Source organism: Cynara cardunculus, unplaced genomic scaffold (genome assembly GCF_001531365.2).
Source record: "Cynara cardunculus var. scolymus isolate 2C unplaced genomic scaffold, CcrdV1 Un_Scaffold_1762, whole genome shotgun sequence".
In the NCBI taxonomy this organism is placed as follows: Eukaryota; Viridiplantae; Streptophyta; class Magnoliopsida; order Asterales; family Asteraceae; genus Cynara; species Cynara cardunculus.
Window position 1 is genome coordinate 44,363 of NW_020200866.1, and position 10,997 is coordinate 55,359.

General features: G+C 35.3%; 1 protein-coding gene across 1 annotated transcript in view; it reads left to right on the top strand.

Moving 5' to 3' along the window:
• Positions 1-2,804: 2,804 nt before the first annotated feature.
• The window catches only part of LOC112502676 (probable ADP-ribosylation factor GTPase-activating protein AGD11), a 12,750-nt gene continuing 4,557 nt past the window's right edge, over positions 2,805-10,997 (top strand). Inside the window, exons 1-7 of the mRNA XM_025106659.1 lie at positions 2,805-2,942; positions 3,036-3,142; positions 4,578-4,664; positions 8,349-8,433; positions 9,356-9,431; positions 10,103-10,266; positions 10,339-10,552. Coding sequence (XP_024962427.1) covers positions 3,100-3,142; positions 4,578-4,664; positions 8,349-8,433; positions 9,356-9,431; positions 10,103-10,266; positions 10,339-10,552 — 669 coding nt within the window. The 5' untranslated portion in view covers positions 2,805-2,942; positions 3,036-3,099. The remainder of the gene's footprint in view (positions 2,943-3,035; positions 3,143-4,577; positions 4,665-8,348; positions 8,434-9,355; positions 9,432-10,102; positions 10,267-10,338; positions 10,553-10,997) is intronic.

The window sequence follows — 10,997 nt, forward strand, 5'->3', positions numbered from 1 at the left end:
TAATGATCTTTTGTAACTTAACCCCAAGAGAAGGTGGGTTAGAACTTAAGTTAGATTTTGACGATCCAAAGACTTCCGCTGTAATAGTTTAAATGGTTTTAAATTAGCCATTACTTTGGTGTATTTATTAAGGAAATGTTTCAGATTACGTGACATCTCTCTTGATTAAAATGAGGGTGTTACAATATTTAAGTATATGCATGATATGAAAAATGATGTTGATGAGAAAGATTATGATGATTTGATATTATCAATATGATATTCAAGTATGTGTATAATGTGAAAAATGACGATGATGCATATGTGATTTATGTTGTCACTTGCATGAGATGTATGTCGCATGTCACGATGAGATTTGCATTAATGAGTGAGTATTGCAAATAAATGATATGCAACTAGTATGATTCGGCAAGATTCGTCCACCGTACGGGGTGGGTTGGACATGAAAAGAGGGCTTGCAATTCCGAAGTCTTGGACATGAAACCATATTGTATTCACTAAGCTTTTAGCTTATACTATACATGCATATATCTCAAGTATCAATTGTCAGTAGACGAGTTGAATGAAGAAAAAGAAAACTATGTTTTGAATCATGCTTGATTAATTATATTTATTTAACATTGATTACGTTAAAGTATTTTACGCTTCCGTAATTATATAACGAATTATGTATGTTTGAATTTTTAAGTTCATATTTTGTTCATGACATAAGTTATTAAGAATGACATCACGATACTCGAACGAAATAAACAAAAAATTTGGGGCATGACAAGGACTGATCATCCTTCGGGAACAATGCGTCCTCGTGATGCGGTTTGGTCTTCGGACCCTTGACATGCCTTCGGGGCATTTTGACTTTCCTTTGGATTATCATTTAACGTTATAAATTGCTTTTGAACTTGTTATATCATATTCATTGTTTAGTTATTATTATCCGTTCACTGAGCATAAGCTCAGCCGAGATTTTTTTGTCCTCGACAGGTACATGACTTAGCAGAAATTTTGGGGTGAGAGCTACAAAGATAAGAATACTAAAGATAACCCATTACGTCATATTTTTGTTAACTTTTGATGACTAATGTAGATATACTTGTAATTGAGACCGTATTTTGAGACACATTATCTTCGTTTGTGGTTATGTAATTATATTTTGGTAAATTTTATTAGCTGCTCTGTTTTATATAATGCGTTGTATTTTTTTTAAACCAATTGTGGCATCTCCCAATTTTAACCACACGGGACGGGGATGTTACAATGTAATTAAATATTTAAAACTATTTTAATTAATTATATTTGGATATGTCCTATGTGTATGACTCACTGATACTTTATCATGTTGAAAATAATTATGAGTAAAATTTATAATCGTAAAAGAAGAGCAACATCTAACAATACATCACCATTACGCAAATGATAAATTTTGGTGTTTCAGTCAATAAACAGACTCGTTATAAAGTGTATGAACATATCACCTTGTCTTAAGTGCCTATATTCGAACTCGAGATATGGGTTGTGCATGCTCGTTAAGTCCAATATTTGCTTTCTTGTTCTCTAAATGGAATGAATAAATAAGAGATTCCAATATCACATATCTTCTATCTAAGCATGTATGCATTTCTTCAACTCATTTATAAAGTGGCCTAGAAGCAGTATTCTTGTCAAATAGTAGGGACAAATCTTATATCTAATAATGCAAGTCTCATCTCATGGTATTATCATACACCCAATGACTATTTTGTCACCATGTTATGAGGTGATTAGAGATAGTATCAAAGCGTACTACTTAATCATAGTATATCTCAATATCGTCAAGTCAAATGATGTTACTATACTATGATCACATATGAAACACTTATGATACTCATATGATATTCCATGTAGTGTTGTCATAGCGAGTCATGTCCGATACACAAAATCTTTATCTTATACATATATGTGGATTATATAATATTTAACTACATACATTATTTATAATACAATATTTTTAAGGTTATAGAAGTTCTGAAGTAGGACATCATATCAAGTTCATAATTTTGTAGCAAAACATGACCTCAAGGTGAGCTTACAAGTTGATTTTGAGAAACTAAGGTATATACATGTGTTATGTGCCAATGTGCATTAAATTTTGTTTATATATATTAGTAGTGTGACTTGGATAGAAATTAGAACAGATGTGGTTTGACAAATTCACACTTAATTACAACTATTACGATATATGGAAAGTCATGGTCTGGATAGTTCATATGATGCTTTTCAAGGCTATTATTTCAATAGAATATGATGACTTAAATATAGTTACAAATCACCACCAGAACTCATTTGGTCTTCTATATCAGTTGTCATAACCTTTCGTTTACCTTACATATTTGCATGTAACAATTATACATGAAAAATTTGTAACATATTGTACATGAAAATCCACCAAGTTGCTTATAAGTCATCAACTAGCTTATTAGCTACCAGCTAGCTTATCAACTAGTTTGCCAAACATAGCCTAAACACGAAAAATAGATGCATATTGTAAATAATAAAAATAAAGGGGCGTTTTTGCACAATATGTAAATCTTGAAGGTAATATCAGTAATTTGCCAAAGATAAGACATCCAACCGGAAGAAACACCACGAAATCTTCCACCAACATGCAACCCTCAACTACTAAGGCAAGAAATTTAATTTTTTCAAAACCCAACCAAAATTAGGTTTTGTTCTTCTGAATTTTCAATTTTTTTGTCAAGATTTCCTACATTTATTTCAAAAATATCAAAATAAATTCAATTTTTTTGATACATAATCACAAAAAGTCCAAATCCTTGCAATTTTCTAATATTTTGATTCACGGATCATCGTCATCTCCCTCCAAATTTCAACTCTGTTTTTTTTCCCATGAAGCAAAACCTGTTACATTGTTCTTATATGTTGCTGATATGCAGGTATCCAGAACGGTAAATACACCTGCAGTTTGATTTAAATTTCGTAATAAACTCTGCAGAAGGGGAGTCGGTGGATTGTGTGATTAATTTCTATGTATAATGCAGATAAAAATTGTAGAAAAATCGAATGTTTATCCATCTATTACTGTATTTAAATTGTTGAGGAAGAATGTATGCGAAGAATGAAGAGACGGATGACGACCATGTACCAGGTAATGACAAATTCTTCTTTTTTTTAGGTTTTGCAATTTATTTTGTATAGGGTTATGTTTTTGGGATAAGATCAAGTTTGATTTTAGGGTTGTGGAAAATTGTTTATGTAATTGATGTTGGCAAAATTCAAGTGGGGGTAATGAAAGCAAAGAAAAGAAGACAACGGAACAGCTATTATTCATTTATTCTGACATATGCTTAGTAATTTCATTTCCATGAGCACCAAGAATTTGGTTACGAAAAATGATAGTATTTTTTAAAAGGTGAAAACAATTTGATTTTTATGAGAATCAGTTGATGAAATGGGGTTTTAATTTTTGTTAAGAGGGTTTGCTATGTGATGTAAGGAAGAAACAAAATAATTGATGTTTATCTTTGTACGACTTGGGTGCTACTTTGACTTTATTAAAGTGATGACAAGCATGTTTGGTTGGTATTATGTACCTCCTTTTGAATGCAAAATACCAACCAAACCCACTTGCCATCACTTTAAGAAAGTTCAAATTAGCACCAAAGTCGAACAAAATAAACGTCAATTACTTTGTTTCTTCTTTAGATCACATAGCAAACCCTCTTAAAAAACATTAAAACCCCATTTCATCAACTAATTTCCATGGAAGCAAATTATTTTCACCCTTAAAAATTACTATTAGTTTTCACAAAGGTTGCTCATCTTAGAAATGAAATTACTAAGCATATGTCAAAACAGTAACTGTTCTTAGTGTGTTCTTGTCTTTGCTTTCATCACCCTTACTTGAATTTTGCCAGCATCAATTGCATAAACCCACTTTTCACAACCCTAAAATCACACTTGATCTTATTCCAAAGGCATAACCCTATACAATAACACCATGCAAGGACAAGGTGGACACATAATAATAGAAGAGTAGAATTGTGGGAATGGCTTATGGATTCCTTGCATATTTATGTAACAATGAGAATACACCAGGAAAACTAACCACCACTGCCTTTCTTCAATGTGATGCCTTCTCAGATGCACTTAATTTTTTTTGTTTTAACCATCACCTAAACTGGCTATACCAAGAGGTTAATATTAAAGAAGCATCTTACTTGTAAGTTGGATTTAGTGGAGTTTAATTCAATAATTGCTAAAGCTCTTCAATTCACCTTTTATTCCCCTCTGTTGTAAGTGATGCTTTCGTATCTGGAAGATAAAATCCAAACTTTAAAGAAATGAATTTGTCATGCTATTACAGGTGACATGTTTTATGCATGTATTTAGAAATAACCATGAAATATCGGGATTTGGGATTCATGTTTTTACTATTGATAGAAATGAAATACGAATGTTGGACACATAATATGTATGATGATAGTTGCCAGTTATTGCTGTGTATGTCTAGCTTTCCTCAATTCCAAAATTTACTTTATTTGTGGCGGTTTGACCCCTGATCAGTACACTTATTATTGCAGGAACTAGCCTCTATGACCTCTTACATTTGCATGAACAAGAAAACAGAAGTGACGAGTTAGATGAACAAACACCATCTCCATCTAACAGTATGATTACATTCTTTATTAAATTTTTTTAAAACTTTTCTGCACCCGTTGGAGATTCTCTAGGTTTATAACTTGCTTCGAACTGTTGCCATTCTATATTTTTCTAGGGTTCAGTTTGCTTCTGAACCATATGATTAACGTTTACAGCCAGATCTTTATGTTACAAAATATAAAGTGACATTTGTCTGAAAAGGCTGATAGTAACATATACAGTGGAATACATTATGTATGCTATGCATATAGGCTGATGCAATAGTATACCTCTACTTTTTGTGTATTTTGCTCACTTCTTTCTAGTTTCCATAGCATCTGATTCTCTAAAACTGATATCGACTAATGCTACCTCATCATGCTTTTTCTACCTTTCTGTTAGCAAAGAAGTTATATCAATTAAATAATCTTGGTGATCCCTTAAGTGGTAGTACCTTGGAGGTCATTGGCTTCAATCCTCCATTTCCCCTTCAGTTGTAGAAAGAAGTCTGAAATTTGTTGTTCTTCTTATTTCAAAAGAGATGGATACAAGATCTTTTATACACTTAAGGATCCTGGAAAACAAGAAAGGAATCACGCTACAAAGGGCACTAACTTAAAAATAAGATTATAATATTTTAAATGATGATAATAAATAATAAATCCTAACTGTTAGAGTCCCACAGGCCACATCGGCTAGACTTGGAAAGTTCCTCTTATGTGTATGTTGGAACCTCTTTCTCCTCAATGGTTTGGAGAGTAATCTAATGGGGATCCACATATTCTCACATGGTTACAGAGCCAAGGTCTACCACTATAGGGACTCGAGACCCTGTATGTTCTCATCTAGCCCCCTCTCAAAACCCTGGGACAATTTATGCCTGCCTAGCCTCCGTTGGAGGTGGCATGTTAGAGTCCCACATTGGATAGACTTGGACCATTTCTCCTCTATATACGTTGGAACCTCCATTCTCGTCTCAAGGGTCCTTTTGGAGAGTAATCTAATGGGGTTTCACATATTCTCACACTAACTAATACCTATTTACAACGAATTATATATTTCTACACACCCCTCAAGTTGGGAGGATATATTGATCATTCACGGCTCGGAATCATACGTTTTAAAAAATAGATCTTTGAATAGCTTCGATTTGGATGTTTATAGTTTGTTGTTGTGATGGCATGTATCAGAGGTTGTTGACAAATCCTTAAGAAAAAATCATTTATACGTGACGTACATGTCCGAACTCCCTTCCTTAGGGTAATATGTAGTTATGAGTTATCAATATTAGTAGCCTTATTAGGATGCATACCTTGAGAACTATTCAGATTGAGATCGTACAGTCTGTATGCACTTCCTTTTCTGGAATAGACGAGATGATATGTGTAACTTTTGTTGGTAATGTATAGTTGGTTGAACGATCAGCTGAAGTCCGGGTGCAACTTGTTAGGGAAGGTTCAATTTTTGCCACATGCACGCAGAGAATTAGGATCTTTTTGGGTTACTATAATAATGTGGAGAAAGGCTTTGTGATTGGATTTGCTTAGTGTGAATAGCTTCACTCATGAGAGGATGTTTAGTCATATTCCCCCTTGAACAATCATGTGGCATCGTGTATATTCAAATAATGTGACATCAATGAGGTGAATTTTTTTGTTTAGAAGGGTAATATTTATGCTCTTTTTGATTTGGAGAATAGCTGAGATAGATGCATTTGGAGGAAGGGTCAAGTTTGCTTCCGTGGTGTGAACGAAATAAAGGTTGTACACCCAATTTTTTTGGAGGTATATCTGAAATGTGAGGAAAGGACTATCGAAGGAACTGACATGGGGATTTGGATTTCAAAATACGAGTTGGGAACGATCGGTTTCAAGTATGAGATAGGTAGTTGTGAGAATTCCATCTGTTCAGAAGTGTTTGGGAATGTTAGACATGAAGGAAATGGGAACAAGCAGTTTCAAGTAAGTGTCTATTTTTCCTCTCGGCAACCCCATTTTGCTAAGGGGTCAACACATGAGCTTTGATGCACAATTCCTTGCTTTGATTCGTAGAATTCGTCATAGGACTTCATTGAAGTCCTTGTTGTGTCCCATAAGGAACTCAAATATTCTTTTCATTCAAAACATTTTCTGAATTGTAGTTTGATCTTTGGGGCACTCTGTAAGGATCCAATTGTTGCCGATACCGAGTTAGCAAGTTGTAGTAGGCAATGGCAGGTCATTCTCCTTTACGGAATCATGGTATGTATTTTTTGATGACAAATAATTCGGTAGTGTTTGAAGTTCATATTTTTGGGCAGAATCCATAATTTCTTGTGTAGTAGAGTAGAGAAAATTAATGGGATGGGGGCCAACCACCAAACGACATGAGGAGAGACGACAACAGAAGATGTTGCCTGCTGTGATTGAGATGTAGCAGCAAGGAGTGAGTAGCATGAGAAAAAAGTAGGGATCAGAGCTATTATGATACCATGTGGAATTCTTTGTTCTTTTTTGAGCAAAAGGTTGAATACCGGCAACCACGACTGGTCCCACATGGAACCCACCCCCCTAGGAACCACATGTAAGGAGGCATTTCAAAGTTAACTCAGCGGCTAGCTCGTCTCCCGCAGGATTTGAATTTGAACTTGTTGTGTATTTGAACGAAGTTGTTCCGCCCTTTTGCCAACTGAGCTACACGCCCGAGGGCCTTTATTCTTTTTTCAAAGAATAAGGGCAGAAGGCCTTTATACACTTAGGGCCCTTGAAAACAGGAAAGGAATCCAACTACAAAAGGAAATTAACCTCAAAAAAGATTCTAATCTTCTATAGGGTGAAACTAGTTATGATTAAGAATGAATCTTAACTAATATCTATTTACAAAGAATTCTATATTTCTATGTAAAGAAAACCTAGAGTGATCATATTGATGGTTCAAATACCTTTGGCTTACAACTTAACAGCATGCATCACATGCCCGAGTTATGAATTGCACCACCCACTTAATATGACCACATATACACTCTTCCTTTTGTCTTCCTTTTGTTCGTCACATGAATCTTATCTGGCTGTGTCTTAGGATATGGAGTCTTTATGCAGCAGAGACCAAAGATAGATTTAGAGGGTCACTGACCCTCCGTTATCACCAAGAGGAAATCAAAGAACGTAGATCCAATTTCGTCTCCCTTTGTCAACCCCAAACATCGACACTACAAAAGTGCCAGGAGGTCCCAGGTTCAAATCCAAGGAGGAATAAAAATCCCTTGTGGCCACGGAGGTTCAAATGCTGTGACTCCGGGCTACCCGCAAAGCTGGTGGTTGCCCTGGGATTAGTCAGCTCGCATAGCGGGTCAGATATCCAGGTTAATAAAAAAAACATATCGACACTACAAAATTAGTGTCTTTGCAGTTTTTGTTATTTATAGCATTGTACTATCAAATCAAAGTTAATATGATAACATCACAACCTCCTTATTGTTTACGTTACTTGGCACATAGTTTCTATTACATAGGGCATCATGTTCTATGCAGACTCAAAACTTCTATGTTCACATCTATAATCAGCCCCACAAAATGATGGTTACTGCTTCTGACAAAGTGAATTTATGTAAATTATTAATGTGATCATGTACGTATTATACTGTTTGTTGTAAATGGCATATCTTCAGCTTTAGGATGAACTCTATTCATTGGATATAACTAACTCGTTGGTTGTTTGTGTTGCAACGTGATCAGGTGCAAAACATAGGCTGGCAAGTTTTTCGTCTGAATCTGGTAATGACTTGTGTGCAGATTGTGGATCTCCGAATCCAAAATGGGTGTAAGTGCTAAGCTTGGACTAAATGAAATTTTATTTTTCCACTTGTTTCAAGTTAAGTTGCACTAGTACATGTGTTACACAAACAATATCCATCATGGTCATATGTTCTTTGTGATCGATCTTTTTCAAGTTTCCTATTCGAGTCTTCCTCCATGAAAGGTAACTTACTTCCTTAGTCTCAAAATAAACGGGCCCTTCTCACAAAAACATGAAATTTAAGAACCATGTATCATTTATGTTAATCACCGTAACTCACTATTAGGATGTTTGGATATGTGGAACCCCTTTGAATTCTCTCTAAAGAGCCCATATAGAAAGGGGGAAGTTTCTACATATATAAAGGTCTGATTGCCTTTGTCTAGCCAATGTGGGACTCCAATACGCCCCCTCAAATGAAGGCTAGACAGTGCGCCCAAGAACGGAGGCGCAATACCGTGTCAAGCCCTTACGGGTGCTAGACCCTAGGTCTCATACCATGTGAGGATATGTGGAACCCTTGATTCTTTTTCTAAAAGAGCCTTTAGAGAGAGAGAGAGGAGGGAGATTCCTACATATATACAGGTTTGATGATTCATGTCTAGCCGATGTGGTACCCCTATATGTCTACTCAAGTGGAGGGTTAGACGGTTCCTCCAAGAAGGGGGGCGAAAGAGTGTGTCGAGTCCCTAGGTGGTGGTAGACCTTGACTCTGATTCCACCCTTTGAATTTCTCTCTAAAAGAGCCCAGAGGTTCCTATATGTATATGGTTCATGCTTAGCTGATGCGTGACTCCGACACAATATATTACCATTACAAATTGTAATTCGTTTTGTCATTCGACATCTAAACTAATTGAGTTTTAGTAATTCATATAGAACATTAAGCTATAATCTATTTTGTATTTTTGCTTTAACTGAAAATGCACCTTGTTGGTTTGACTAGATCTGCAAACCTTGGAGCATTTGTCTGCATCAAGTGTTCAGGAGTACATAGAAGCCTCGGAGTGCATATATCAAAGGTGTGGTAATCACTCGTTGCCTCATTTACAAAATTTGTCCATAAATACGTACAAAATAAGCCCTTTAAAAATCATAATGATGAAGTCCTAGTAATTTACATAGTTACATAGTATGCCCATTCTAACATAGATTCAGGATCATGAGAGAAATTTTCACTTGCGTGAGAAAGTGATAACAAGTGAAAATACTTACAAAAGAGAGAAGGTGATAACAAAGTGAAAATACTTACAGAAGTCGTGTGAATGTTACCTGATATTGTGTATTGGAAGGGTTACATTATTTTTTGAATGTTGTAACCTTCACAAATTATAAAGGTATCTTTACATTTATCACGACAAACTTTCACACGATATAAGGATACCTTCACTTTTTATCACCTTCTTACGATAAGGGGTTGTTCTATTCTCATCGGAACCCAACCCTTCTAACATATACCGATTGTTAGCACTTTTCATACGTTTGACAAAATCTACATTGTTTATTTTGTATAATTAATTTCTATGAAATACTAATAAGTCGTTTTATTAAAGTGCAAGCCCATTTCTTCTCTTTCTCTTTCTATATCTCATTTTCGAGCTATATAACTTCATGTTACATTTCGGTCTGAATCATGATTCATATCGTATGGCTGTAGTGTCCAAATTAACCAACCGTGAACTTCTTGGCACAGATATTATCAGTGAATCTAGACGAGTGGACAGAGGAAGATGTTGATAACGTGATAAAATTGGGTGGAAACACCGCAGTAAATTTCAAATATGAAGCCAGCATTCCAGACAACCGTAGAAAACCACAACCAGATTCTTCAACAGATGAGCGTTCTGATTTTATCAGGTAAAGTATTACAAGGGCCATGATAAAACTTGCAACACGTTTCGTACTTTTCTAAACTTCATCCGTCCTCAGGAGAAAGTACGTAATGCAACAATTTTTGGACGCCGAGGAACAATTGTCTTGCCCCTTCCCAGCGGCCTTCCACTGTAGTTCAACGGGCTTGAATTCTGTAGTGGAGAAGAAGTATATAAACAGTGTGCGTATACAAAATATCGGCCAAGCATTTCTCAACAACAGGAAAAGAAAAGATGCTGAAAATAAGCCTGGAAGGAAAAGTAACTCGACGGTAATGACTTTGCAAGGGTGGGTTCAAATGAGAACCGTAAATATTTTGAGAACCGGGGAACTAAATATTTCATGTATTATTCATGATAAATAACCTCAAATAATGAAAATTATTCACTATAGATGTTGTGATAGATATTCCCGATAAAATTATTCATAATGAAAATACATCATATTTTCATGATGAATTTAGGGTTATTCATCATGAATAATACACGAAATAGTTGGTTACCTTGGGATTAATTTTGTGTAGTTTCTTCTTCTGAAAGTGCTGTCGATGTGTCTATCTTTAGAGGAATATTTGTTGCTTTAGTTAAACTAGTTAAGAAAAATGCTATCACTAACAAATTATATGGTAAGAAAAAATTGACTACCGGCAACCCCAACCGGCCACACATGGAACCTGCCTCCAAGGACACCAATGTGAGGGGGCATTTTTTGTCTCA